Source organism: Nestor notabilis, unplaced genomic scaffold (genome assembly GCF_000696875.1).
Source record: "Nestor notabilis isolate BGI_N333 unplaced genomic scaffold, ASM69687v1 scaffold17347, whole genome shotgun sequence".
Classification (NCBI taxonomy): Eukaryota; Metazoa; Chordata; class Aves; order Psittaciformes; family Psittacidae; genus Nestor; species Nestor notabilis.
The window spans coordinates 33478-47629 of NW_009937969.1; the positions used below are offsets into that span (position 1 = coordinate 33478).

Sequence of the window (14152 nt, forward strand, 5' to 3'; positions counted from 1 at the left end):
CGAGGTCTTCCAACTGGTTGATCCTGCTGCATGTGATATACATTAGCGTATGTGTGGGAAACCATCTCTCTACCTTGTTTTCAAAGTTACTCTGAAATGACATATAGACTACAGAAACACCAAATAAACACCCCATTAGCTTAGGATCAGAGTGTCAGTACCGTGGCATAGTGACGCCCTCTCCTCCACAGTCAGCCCCAAGACTGTCAGAGGGAGCACTAGAGCTCAGCTCAGCTACAGAGATATGTTCCAGGAGGCCTGGGGGAAAGCTTCCTATTTTGTATCCTATTGTATTTGTATCCTATTTGTATAGTGGAATGAATTAAGATCATCTTTAATCTCTCGAACAGTGCTCTGGACAAAGCAGCTCTCCCTGTACATCTTTCAGTGCGTGGATAGCCTTTTTAGATTGCCATTTGCTTTCCTCCTCCTTTTACATCTGTCAGTGAGCATCTCCCCCTCCGCTGCTTCCAACCTCACGACTACCTGTATGCTCATCATCTATTCATCCTACATGGTTTTGTGCCATTTGCATATGCTAACTCCTGCTGCTGTCACATGTTTAACTCCAGGAAGCATGGCCAGCTTGTCTGAGACACATTACAAAGCGTGGAACTTAAAAATCCACTCATCCAGCACCACAACTGCACGAAAGGCCATCTCCTCACTTGTGTGCCGCGGAAAGAGCTCATCCGATGTAGTGACAGCAGAGGCCTGCAGCGTGCGTGGGTGAGAGCACGGGAAGGAGTGGAACATGTGTGATGCAGGAGGAGGAGGTTAAAAGCAGGAGATGGGTATTGGCATATGTCAGTGAGGAAGAGGTGGTTTGGCTTTCTGCAGAATGTAGGAAGAAAACGATTCCTTGTGTGCGTGCGCATGTGTTGCGGGACCAGCGCTGCAGGATAAAGGGATGCTCTGCCTAAGGACAGCACTGGCTGCTCTTTGAGCTTTTTGATAGCCTTTTTTTTCTTTTCATTCCAAAGCTCCTTTCACTGGGAGCTCTCTCTGACTCCAGCTGTAAGACAGGGTATGAAGTTTTCAAGATCATGTTTGAGTGCTCCATTGCCAACATTTACCCAAGGCCTCCAGAAGCAGTAGGCACCAGGCCTCAAACTGTGCCTGGCTGCCTGTGTCTAAGCTTAGCTCCCAGCTTTTCAAAGGCTTTAGTTTGCAGTTTTGCTCCCCTGCAAATGTCCTTAGTCCTTTCACTTCCCTAGCACGCTTGGTCTCTACCAAGTTAAACAAGAGCCTAAAGCAATGATACCCAGTCTCTTGACTGCAGTTTAAAACCACATTGAGAAACATGGTAAAGCAGCTTGCAAAGCAGCCTCTTCTCTAGAGGGTAAAGGAAAAGGTACACAGTTCATAAGCTGATCCAACCTGTGATCTCAGAGGCTTGATCCCAGAAGGAACTGCCTGTCAGCCCTCTTGTGTCTAAACTGATGGGACACTAAGCCACTCCAGCAGAGTAACCCAAAACTCAAAAAGGCTTCTTTTTAGGTAGCTCCAGTCCTCCATGGCATTGTGGAGCACTATCACCCAAATGAACTCTGCAATTTTTTGCAGTTTCATTAATTCCTGCTTTACAAGAATGGGCTGAATTAGCTGGAAACACAAACCTTTACTTCTGGCAGGGAAAGACAACACGTGCTCTACAGTCATCTGCATCTAGGCTCAGTTGAAAAAAACCCATGCAGTCCATATAGCTGCTCTGTTAATGCAGAAAGGTTATTACTGCTCCTTTCCTTTGGGTACATAATAGTGGCACATCCTTCACCTCAAAGCGTTAGTTTTCCTGTTGCCCCAAGGGACCATCCCTGGGAGAACTTTAAACAGATTCCCCATTTAAGCCAGGAGGACAGTAGTGAAAAACAATCAGCAGTGGGGAAAGAAGATGCCTGCTCCAAGGTCTTAAGGGGTGGAAGATTCTTTACCACTTGCATTCTGATTCAGAATGTACAGTGCTACTCAAGACATCCTTTCCCTCCACGAATTTGTTTGGTTATTTAGAGGGTTGGCAAAGTAGTACCTGCAGATAACCCATCAAAAAAAGTAAAAAAGTAAAACCACAAAAGTAGAAAGATGGGAAGAAAAGGAGGGAGCAAGAGAATGCAGCAGATCAGGCTGAATGGAAAACAGACCCAAAAAGTCCTGGCTCCACTGTATTGCCAGGCTGGGTCTGGTGCTCTCCTGGCTTCCCTGTACCACAGCCCTCAGCAAACCACAAAGCAGAGAAGACAAGCTATCGTCAGCCTGGCAGGCAGCAAAGACCAAACTATGTGTTTGTAGGCTTAACCCACTAATACCGCCTTCCCTGTTGTGGCCCTTTGTGTCCCCTATGGTTTTATTCCCTTTGTTCCCATCTCCTTGCACAACCTGAAATACTCATTTTGCCCAGCAAATTAAACCAGAAAACTTTATATGCCTAGGTCTAAAATTAAAAAAAAAAGCCTCCTGAGCCAAGCAGAGCCAAGGGGGGTGTTGTGCTGGAAGGAGACACCTGACATCATGCAGGAAGACAGCAGGCAGATCAGACTCAGTCGATGCTCCCGGAGCAGGGAATTACCTTCTGCAAAAGGGAGGAATTCTGTGCTGATGAGCCTGTACTCTCTCCTGACCTGCACTCCTCTCCTCAGCAGCCTGTCACTAGGGAGATTAACAACTGGCTGCTTTCCCCAGTTCAAAGCAATCCTGAAAAAAAGAGCTGGAGCAAGAGGTTGGCAAAGAAGATTTGACTCCTCCCCACGATGCACTCAAAGGAGAAAAATATTCTACACAAAAGGCTAGGACTGGGGAAAAAAGATAACTGAGATCAGCACCTAAGCAATACATGAGGGGAAAAGGCTGTTTTCCCTCCTTCCTTTCCACCAAGGAAATTTCAATGGGAGGAAGACAAATAATGAAAAAAGCCATCAAAGCAAGCCAGTGATTCATTAAAATAATAATGCATTATGCATTGAGAGCAGTTAATTAGGAGATGCAAACTGCACACTGTCCTATCACCCTCGGGGAACCACCGGCAAGATGAGCAGGAGGAAAGGATAAGTTGAAAAGGAAAGATTTACAGCCATAAACAAAACCCAGCTATGACCCCAAGCTGAGTAGCTTGTAGCAATGAGCAGCCATCGCTAATGCACCTCATTAGAATTCTGTATGACATATTTCCAAGCCTGCATCCTTCACTGAGAAGCTGAAAGACAACCGGAGAACAATAAATGCTCCCTCCTCTGCAAGGGGACATTTTAGTCCGCGATATCTTCTACGACCCAATCAACATCCACTTAAATGAGGCCATCTACTATCACTGAGGTCCTGGTGACAGATGTCTGAGCTTCTACCTCAGCCTCCAACTGCTCCTTTCCTCAGCTGCAGACTTCCTCAGTTGACAAAATGAGACAACAAACAAGACTTGCACGACAAAGTGCACCAAATTCCCAGTACTGCAGCTTCTAGGTGACGTTTCCTCACCTTCTTCTCCTCCCAGGCTTCCTGTTTGGTTTCAGTTTGCAGGTAAAATACAAGTCAGTTTAATGCATAGCAAGTCTCTAGAGAGACTGAGAAAATAATGAAAGCAGGAAGACTCACCTCCCCCTTCTTTACAGTCATTGACTGCCGACGAGGAGTGATCTCCTCATTGATGCTGGAGAGGAAGTTCTGTGAGATCCGCAGAGCATCCTGCAGGAGTGGATGATCAGGGTGGCTCACTGGAGTGTGCTTGAGCAAATCCTGACACCAGGAACACAAATAAAGAAGAGAGCTATGAGCAGCACTGGAAAGCAGAAGGTTCTGAGGGCCCCTAATAGAGGTGTTGGACAAGATGCTCCAGCTTCTTCTTACAGATTAAAGCAAGGCTTCATTTCTAGAGGAAGAGGATAATACTCTGCACTTTCTGGTAACACCACTGAAGTAGTAACAGGATCATTCCGATGAACTCCCTCCCCTTAATGTAAAAGGCTCTTATGCAGTATGACAGGTTTATTTTTGCAATCCTATACCTCCATGGAAAATTTGAAGGGCAAAGAAAGTAAGAAAGGGCCCTAAAGTTTGAAAACCACCTTTCAGATACTTACATGCAAAACAAGTGTGCTGCGAGTCACTCGATCGACTGGCTTGTATAGTAGAGCTATGAACAAAAAAGCAGAAACATAAGGAAGAGGTACTTAGATTAAGCCCCTACAGAGGAACTTGTCCAATGCCACTGATTGTAAAGGCACAGGTTTATTAACCAGTGAGCTATTAAAAAATTCTCTTCTCTAAGGTTAATGTACTGCACAGCCAATAAAACACACATGAACACACAGAGGAAACAAATATGCTCCACGGCAAACACATGCCCACTTCTGAGCATGCCCTGCCAGGCAGTGGCTAAGGAACACACAAGGTAGTACGGAATAACTGCATACAGCAAGGGACACTTTGGATAATTCCCTGGCAGCCTGCCTGGTCCCACAGATCAGAATTGTTTCTTGCACTCAAAGTTGCCAAGGAGGTCCCTGAAAGATTGGCAGCGCCTCACTCCTTCTGGAGTTCAGCATGACACGTTGAGTGCTTCCAAATCCTGACAGTAGGCCAAAACATGAAGGGGATTGGCTTTTATATTAATGAGTATGGAAGCTTGTTATAACATGGGTCATCTTCTACTTATGTACATAGAGCCAAGCACCATGGAACCTGATCTTGACCAAGCTCCCTAGATGCTACCACAGGCCAAAGCCCATATAACAGTAACTGTTAGTATTGTGTTTGTGCTATCACTGGGTAGCAGATGTTCTCTTAAAATCACAGCAGTCCTTTGGTTGGCCTGGTTTTGCCCAAAGGGATTGATGAGGTTTTAAACTGGATAGGGGCTTCCCCATGCATGCATGCAGCTTACTGTGCACGAGCTCTGCTACCTAGCAAAAGGGAACTGATGTCCCAGGCAGAGACTCCACAACCTTCCAGCATTTAAAAAGAAAAAGGGAGAGTGGAGGTTTGGCAACAGCCTCCAACAGTCCTGACAAACCAGTCTCCTCTGCATGGATCACTCACTTTCCAAGGAATTTTTCGTCGTCTGATCTTTAGATTCCTTTGTGCTTCTAGCCTTTAGATTCTAAAAGAAAAAGAAAACCCACGTAGCAGATGGTCAATCACCTTGAAATATCACATGGGAACGTAAGAGACTATTTGCTTCTCTAAGGAAAGGCCTAAGAGTGAATGGAGGACAGCCTTATCACAATGCAAGTCAGTGAAGGAAAAATGAGCTTTCCTTGGTAAAGCCACCACTGCCATGTCACGGGCACCCATATATCTCAAATACTAAACAATTATCTTAGGAGTGCACATCAACGGAGATGCAGCGAAGCAGGGAACCACCTCTAGTGACAAGGATGGTGGAGTTTACATCACCTGCAGGAGAAAGACATGCCCATAAACATGCAGCCATTGTCACAGCATGTGTACACCACCAATAAATAAAGTACTGGATTGGGATTCAATACTCCCAGGTTATATATACTTCCTTACACCTGTACTCAGAGCTGGGTGACCTTGGACAAGTCAGCTCTTGCATGGCAGAAAAGAACAATGCCTGTGACTTTTTGCACATGGACTGTGAAGCTACATCCACTAATATGCTGAGCTCTGAAACCCTCACCAAGACGCAAATACAAAAGTATCAACACTATCATTCCAAATACAGTAGATACTAATACAATTTCAGAGTTATCCTTCAGAAAACAGAAAAAACAAGGCATTTGCACAGAGCCCAGGACCCTGAGGCTGTAATCTCTATTTTGTCTTCTAGGAACTACCATAATACTATTTATACAGATTACTGAACGGGTATGTCCTTTAAATGCATTTTAGTACTGATAGAAAAGCACAGGGGAAGCTACTGTACTAATAAGCCAGTCAGGCAAAGGACCAGAACCTGATGGAAATCCTCAGGAAAGGAAAGAATAGACGACTTTTGCAGTCTGATGAGTAGTACAGCGGGTCCCAAAAAGCAAGCCTTGCTTCCCTCATTTCACAAAGGGAACGCATTTTACCTCTTTATCATAAAAATCCAAAGGGATGTGCAATATCAAATGTACTCAGGAGTTTTTTCAGAGCAATAAACACCCCAGTATTATTGAGCTCTGATTATTTACCTGCTTGTTTGTAAGGACATACATATAAATTCAGATTTTTCTTGGTAACCGAGTTCTTCAAGCTACAATCACCGCAATACAAAGATCAATATGATCATGCACTGCAGGCAAAGCTGGTGGCCTGGGGAGCCTGAAAAAGTATTCAAAATGCTTTGACACAAGGTACTCCTCTTAAAGGGAGGAAATAGAAGCAGCCCAATGAATAATGCTATAGATTACAAATGACACTCCTGCCTTTTTAACACAGTTACCCTCTCCTCTCCATGCCAGTGAAGCCTACAATTCCACTGATAGCCACAATACAAGCCAGTAGGGATGGCTTTTAACAGCAGAGTCAGCATCATTATTAGCAAGAGAAATAATCTGGGCACCTCAAATACAGCCTTCCCTTCTGGAAATGCATGAAGGTGACACAGACCTGACAAGCTCAAAGCAATGCCAGTTTTTACAAAATCCCCTGGGTGGGGACAGCACCTAAAAGCTGTTTATGTGACAACTGCTGTAGGTCCAAAGTATAAATGGTTATAAGAACATGAGCTGAAACACTGAGTCTAACAGGAGCTCACAACTCCTCCTCTAGAAGTCAGGGCTGCAAAGATTCTTGGAGGACAGACAGGAGTGACATCGCAGGGTATTAGTCAGATCCAGACAGCTCATGTGTCTGAATACCGTGACATTACCTCAGAGATTTCAGCAAACTGAGCATTGGCTTGGCAGCATTTCTCTGCTGTCTCCATAGCAACTTCATAGTTATCCACAAAGGCCCGGTACACTCCCAGCTGGCTGGCCTGCAGGAAGCAAAACAAAATCAAATGAATGCCAGGGAAGAAGAGAGTTTGGGATGGCCAGCCTCAGCATCCAATGATCAGGTCATGTCCCTTCATGCTAAGCAGGCCCAGAGAGACATCTCTGACCTGTCAGCTTTGCTTAACCAGCACAGGTGCTCCCATGCACTCAGTTCAATCTATGCTGAACAAGTTCATTTGTGAAGGATGTGGAAGCCTGTGAGAATGCACATCCTTACTATTGCCATCTATTTTTCCTTTCTGAACTACCAGATTAGTATTTATTAATATTTTAGCTCCCTGATGTAACTGGAACTGCTGGCTATTTGCCACAAAATATGAATCTGACAGGAATGATTCAGCCCAACAGCACAAGTATGACTCCAGTAAGCTACTTGTTGGCTTTTGCATGCTGGAGACACTAAATCAAACCCATATCTGCACTAGTGGAAACCATTATAAAGGCAGTAGAGTGCTAAAAATATAGATGAGAGATCCAGAGCACAAACTGTTTGGAAGGCAGTGACAGCAGCACTACATGACAGAACATGGCAGTTTTTCCAGCAGAAGGAACATGCAATTGGCCCAGAGGAAGATGGAGCAGGCCTCAGAGTGCAGTAATAAGCCACTATTATCACTGAGTCAGTACCGATCCCATTGACTGACTTAGGAATCACAACCATAATCATGCCAAAGAACCTAAGATCCAGCTGGGGAAATCCCAGGGTAGCTTCCAAGCTTGCCTGGACTGCAGAGCTGGTTTTGTGTTGCAGAGCTCCACAGACTGTGCTTGTAAACACCTCAGCAGCTTGAACATGCTTGCAAGTCCACGGTCAGTAGTGAGTCGACAGGTGGAGTGCCTTGAAAGGCTCCATTACAAAGAAGTTTGTTACCAGAAGACCTTGCACTTACCTTATGATATCTGGAACTTCCCTGACACTTCTGCCCAAGAAATGCAACAGGCAGAGCAGTTAAATCTCCACAGACAGTGCTCTTTTCCTCTCCTGCTCCCTTGTAATGATTGTTTCCCATTCTCTATGGAGTTTTGTCCAAGAGATGTTGGAAGAGAAAAAGCCACTCTGAGAAGAGCATTCCCAGCACAAGGGAGGCTGAGAAACAGTGAGCTGTTTCCTGGGACGCATTTTACTGAAAGATTAGGAACCAGTCTCAACCCTCATACAAAATAACACAGTTATGACTGAAGAAAACCAGGCTCACTTATAACAAGGATGACCTTGGCCCCAGGACTGTGGAGCCAGTGGGGCACAATTCTGTGGAGAAGCTGCTGATCATTTGCAGGGCTGACGACATTCAGGTTTGGATGAGACCGGCTAACGCAGCAAAGCTGCTCCACTGCTGTGTGGCTCTTCCATTTCTTGCTACTCCTGAACAATCATTCTAAGCTTTTGTTTTCCTCCTCTAAACATGCCATCATGAGAACACCTTTTTCATTATAAACTGAGCTTCCAATCAAAGCAATAACACTCACACAACATGTTCATGCCGGTTTAAATTTTCTCTTTTTCAATTAAAAAGAACACACTGAAAATGAAACAAGCTTTATAGAAGTAACTGGCTTTTGGTTAAAAGTTTTTCAGTTATTGAAAACTACCAGTGACAATATTAGTTACATATTTCTTCGTTTCTAAAAACAGTTCTAAAGTGCACCCTTTCTAGTTTAAAAATGTGTACAAAATATTCCCCAAAAATGAGAAGCGTATTTCACACCCACATGCCTAGTATCTTTCTTTTCTTTAGTTTCAACAGGAAAAAGGTGGAATAACAGTCACTCATGTTGCAAGTGGACTGCACTTTGTGCCAGACCACACGAAATTCTAAAACTCCATCCATGTAATGTCTATAACTTCAATCTATGGTGCTTTGTTTTGCATTATATTAAAGAAAATCAATGTCCCCAGGGACTTCAGAATAATAACAAGGATTCCAGGATTTATCATGAGATTGCATGACATGACCACAAGCAAACAATCTGCTCCAAAAGATCTGACATACATCCAGTACAGATGTCTTGTAATGCCTGATGATCTTGCTATCTCCTCTAGCTGCTACCATTGCCTGACAAGAATTATTAGCTTCATTTCATCCAGCAAATAGTATCACCCAATGATACTCTACCAAAGCACCAGAAACTGAAACCACTAAGGTAGCTCAAATCTTCCTGCACTAGGGCAGTTTGGTCCTTTGCTTTCAAGATTAATCCAACAAAATCAATGATTCTGTCACAAATGCAGAAAAAATCAGGGGAACATAACAGAGTACCAGAAAGGCTTAACTCCTGCACCCGTGATGATCAAGAAAGGGTCTTCAACAAAGGCCTAAGTAGCTGTATGGCAATTCAAAGCTTGCTCAACAGCCAGCAGTGGTAAAGAATATATTGAGGTCTTCTTCAGTTAGTGCTATCTCCAGCACTAGACTTTCAGTGCAGTTTAAGAGGTTTCCACTTTCAGCAGCCTTCTGTATCTTTGCTCCCTCCAACCAACAGCAGGTGGTTTGGTCTTCTTAAAACAGTTGCTCAAATTACATACCATGAACTACTCACCAAGGCACCAACTTGACCCCTTCTGGCTAAAACATGCTGGCAGTCAAAAGCAGATTCCAGTATTTTGATCTTGAGCTGCTGGCATGCATGGAAAACATCATCTTCCAGGCCCAGCTTCCCCTGCTCCATAGGAGACAGGGCTGGTGCTGGGCTCCACAGCTGCTAACAATTGAGCGACCCTGGTAAAGCACACTCCATATCCAATAAACCCCTACCCTGAGAATCAGAGGCACCTCAGGAATGCAGAGATTCTCTGTCTAAAAAGGAAAAAACCAGCTTCTTTAATCCTTTGCTCTCTGCACACGCTAGGGGAGAGGCTAAAGGAATCTCCTAGAATACAAACAATTTGTCATCTGGCTCATAAACTCAGTAATTTTAATTCAGCCTCAGGAGTATGTAGTATATGCCTTTGTACAGTTCTGCACTAACAGCATAGTAGCTGGGGGGGGGGGGGAACTCAAACTCCAGGATGGTGGTTGGAAAGCAAAATGAAAGGTGATGACCAGAAACTAGAGAAAAATCAGCACAAGATAGCACAATGCACCACAGAGAGAAGGAAGTACATGTGAAGGACTTCAGCAAGAATGAGAAACACTTAGCTGTTGGTGTTAAAAAGTATGCTTTTAAACACTGCCATTCTCCCATCTTCCTCTAAAGCAAATGGTTTGCAACACTGCAGACACCCTGGAGAGTCAACATTTCTCTGATATTGTATTTGTATTAGTAGCAAAGCTTGCTGGAGTTTTTAATTACAAGCAATGAAACAGCCACTTCTGCTGCAGGCCTTTCACAACAGTGGCAAAGCTAGAGGCCTTTCTAACCAAGCTATGGGCTTTCATCCCTTCAGTCTATGCACAGTCAAAGGGAACCATACCAGCACCTGCAAGATGAATGAGAGGTACCAGGACCTTTGGTGATGGCAGCTGACTTACCAGCTTCTGGAAGAGGTCCCCTACACGCTGCTGGTGACTCCACTGCTGCACTCGGGGAAAAAGCCCATCATAGAATTCTTTGTGGATCTCATAGAGCTCAGGCACTTTGAAGAATATTGTCTCGATCTGCTGACTAGTCAGCACAGGCTGAGAGGTGGTGGCAGCTGCTTTCAAAGGTTTCATAGGCTGAAATGAGGAAAGAAGGAAATCGTTATCATGCAAACCAAATACATTCACCCTTGCCACAGTACAACGCATCCCTCCAGAGAGTTCATTTTCATCCTATTAGTAAGTGATATTTGCATTCACACAACTCCTGAAAGTGCAACATTAACAAGTTCTCTCATGGGGATCTACCACATCTGGTAGGTGGATTTTCCCCAGGATATTAATGGTGCGATTAAAATCCCTTTGCACTCCATTTCCTTCATCTCTGTCCAACTGTACAGCAATGTGTCTAATAATTAGCACAGGATACTTAAAGATAGGGCTTCTGGACACTACTACACTAATAACTGCCTGGTTGTGCCATATACAGCCCTTTCTTTAAGCCTCTCTCTCCCTATTGGAGGAGTAACAAGATCCCTTTGCACCCAGCAATTTGTAACCCATGATATGTGAAGTTACGGGAACCTCTAGATGGAACCAGCAATTAAAATTCAAGTACCAGTGTTTGAAATGGTGTCTGCCACCAGCACTTACCAGCAGCAGAGCCTCCAGGTGGCTCAGGTAGGTTTCCTCACTGGCTAGGATTCCTGATAGGACCCATTTTCTCATCTCCAGGCCTTTCTCCAGGTCTGGCTCACTCTATAAAGTTGTTAAAGAGACAGAAGAAAATAGAAAACAAAAAAACAAACCCACAAAGAAAAAAAAAAGGGTGGGGGGAGAGGGGAGGGAAAAAAGCCAAGAATGAGGAAATGAGGATGGAGAGTTAAAGATAATCATTCAGCTGAACACGGCATAATGGGTTTGGTGGGGGGGGTTGGGATGTTTTGGTTTTTTTTACTTCCAGACTAAAAAACTCCAACGCAGCAAAAGACCTACCTGAGCTCAGTGTCCTAGTTCTAGAAACACAGAAACATAAAACAAAGAGTTTTGTATTTCCTAGCAACTGATGTCACTTAGATGATTTACAGGTGTTAGCTTTAGTCTTCCAACTTTGGTGCCTCAAGTAGGTGCCCAGACCTCTTCACTAAATTCAAACCACAGAACTTCAAAATTCAGCATTTATCCTCCTAAACAAATCCCAGGGACCCTTGGGTTATGTGTAATTCACTCCTTCCTCCCACAAGAGTTCTCTATGATCTTAATCCCAAACCATGTTTATCTCTGCAGACAGGATCATTTCCTGCACCTCCACAGATGCACATGAATATAGAGCAGCTCCAGCCTGACACTGCTGTTAAGACTGCTGTGCTTTCTCCGACTCTCTACTATTCACCACATTATTTTTCAGTGCCAGCTTGCACAATGTCTATTTTTAGCCAGAGGATGGAATAATCAGCACTGCTTGGAACGCACATGCTGAGTTTCTTATTGGGATTCCATGAAGGAGTTTTAACCAAAAAAAAAAAAGGAAAAAAAGAAAGAAAGAAAAAAAGAAGAAGAAAGAGGGGGGCGGGGAAAAAAAGAGAAAAAGAATACTTTCATGGGCAAATGTACACATCAAGGGAAGACTAACATTACCCTTCCTCTCAAAACTGTTACCTGGGAAATATTTAACCTGGTAAAGTGAAATTGAGTATTTCCATAAGCTCGGGGGGGGAAAAAAAAGGAGGGGAACATGGCCAAACAATGGAGGTTATAAATCATGAGAAACACCTCCCTTTTATTTCCAGTTCTTTTTATTTCTGTCATTCACAAAAATAGCTTTTTCCAGTTCTTGCAACCTTTTTATACTGTTAAATGTCTCTAAGAATAGAGTCAGCAGCTGGATCTGAAAGGGTGGATACTTTTCAAGGGCTCTGGGTAGGTGGTTTGGGGCTCCATCCTTCCTACCCCCTCTTAATACCCAGAGGAATCTTCAGCTATTGATTTCAGCAGCAGGAGGATCAGGAAACATAGCAGTCTGTTCCACTCTATTGACTGAACATAAAGCCCTATAGCTGACAAAAAAAGCTCCATTACTTAAGGTCCTATGCTTTGAACCCTGCAGATGTATATACATGTGATGTTCATTATGGAGAGAAAATATCCTGGATATAGGTAAGCTTACAGTAACTAGCACATTCCAAGTGCGACTTTAAGCCTACACACCACATGAAGCCAGAAACTGTCTCAGATATTTCTGGATTCAGTCTCATCAAAAACCATCCTGATTTTTGAACACTTTCATTAAATTTCACAAGCTATTTTCTAGGCTAAAAGATTTTATAAAAAAAATTGTGAAGTGTCAAATCCCACCATCACCTCTTAAATAAAAGTGGCAGACAAAAGCTGTTCTAAGGAAATGAGTAAAATTTACATGCACATCAGGTACTACATGGAAAGAAGAACTTTCCTGCCCTTCAGTGACATTCAGTAAGAACCACAGTGCCTTTTAAAATCTTGAAAGGGCATCTCAAAGAAGCCAGGAATTTGTAATTCAATAGTCATGTTCAGAAGATTTCAGGAAAACACCAGTGACAAACTACATGGAAAAATGAAAGCTGAAACAGATTCTGTGCATCCACAGAGCACCCGGGTGACTGCCTGTTACAGCTCAGACAGAAATGTGCAACAACATTGTGACCATTCCTTATGATTTCTGTACCAGCAGTGCATGGATGTCTGCCTCATGGACCATTTTGTAAGGCAGGCTACATACACATAATCCAGACAGGCAGAGCCATGATACTTAACAAAGGTTGCCTTCATCCAAAGAGGCAGGGATGTAGCAGCCTTGCTGCAAGAAAAACACAATACCTCTGTGGTTTCCAAAGGTTTCTTACAATATTTACAAAAGAAAAATGCAGCCTCACAAAGAAGCATTGAGAAAAACTAACAGTGCTCCAAAATCCTCACTGCTGAGGATGAGGTAACTGGTCAATATTGACAAAGCACTATAATTCTCTTCAGCAGGTTCTCTTGGAGGAGGTGAGGAATTAAAAGCCAGATGGCTATGTTTGGAACATCTGTAAAGCGCAGCACACAATGACAGGTTATTTAAATAATCCAAACTTCCCCATTACAACAGTGGCACAACTGTTTTCCTTATGGCACTGAGAACAGTTTTCCTCTTCACAAATGAAAGCTTTAATTTACAAGCCAGTTCTTGCTGGGCACCATCAGCTGACAGGGACAGCATTTCTGCCTGAATGTTAATTTCCTCTCTTTAAGAGAGATGTGCTTTCAGAGAGACAAACATCTCCCAGGACACGCTAGAGGCCTTCCTTCCTGGCCATTATCACAAAGTTACTCTGCAAAGTCCATGCTATTGTCCGAACCCTAAAAAAAAACAACCCTTAAAAATAGGAGCATTTTCCAAGCTTGATCCTTGCAAAACCAGCCTCAGATGCAGCCAGACAGGGCAGGACCTGGCTGCTTTAAGCTTACAGTACAGCAATTGCTGGAGAAACCCTCAGGGGAGTTTATCCAACAATCACATAGTATTTTACAAGGTTTCCAATGCAATACCTCAAATTTACATACAGATTCCTCATATGTGAAAAAACTCATCTCCTGCTGCTCCTGCTGTGCCATGGATCAATAGGACACCATGGTGCTGCTGTCTGCATTGTGCTGCCACTCTGTGTTTCTTCCTGAGAG

The 14152-nt window shown here is 43.6% G+C and overlaps 1 protein-coding gene across 1 annotated transcript in view; it reads right to left on the reverse strand.

Annotated features, from left to right (window-relative positions):
- Positions 1-14152, reverse strand: part of BCR (breakpoint cluster region) — a gene marked incomplete at its 5' end in the record, with an annotated part of 45062 nt that overhangs the window by 23586 nt on the left and 7324 nt on the right. The window contains 6 exons of the mRNA XM_010019097.1: positions 3586-3726; positions 4071-4123; positions 5029-5089; positions 6809-6916; positions 10406-10591; positions 11108-11212. Of these exons, the coding sequence (XP_010017399.1) occupies positions 3586-3726; positions 4071-4123; positions 5029-5089; positions 6809-6916; positions 10406-10591; positions 11108-11212 (654 nt within the window). The remainder of the gene's footprint in view (positions 1-3585; positions 3727-4070; positions 4124-5028; positions 5090-6808; positions 6917-10405; positions 10592-11107; positions 11213-14152) is intronic.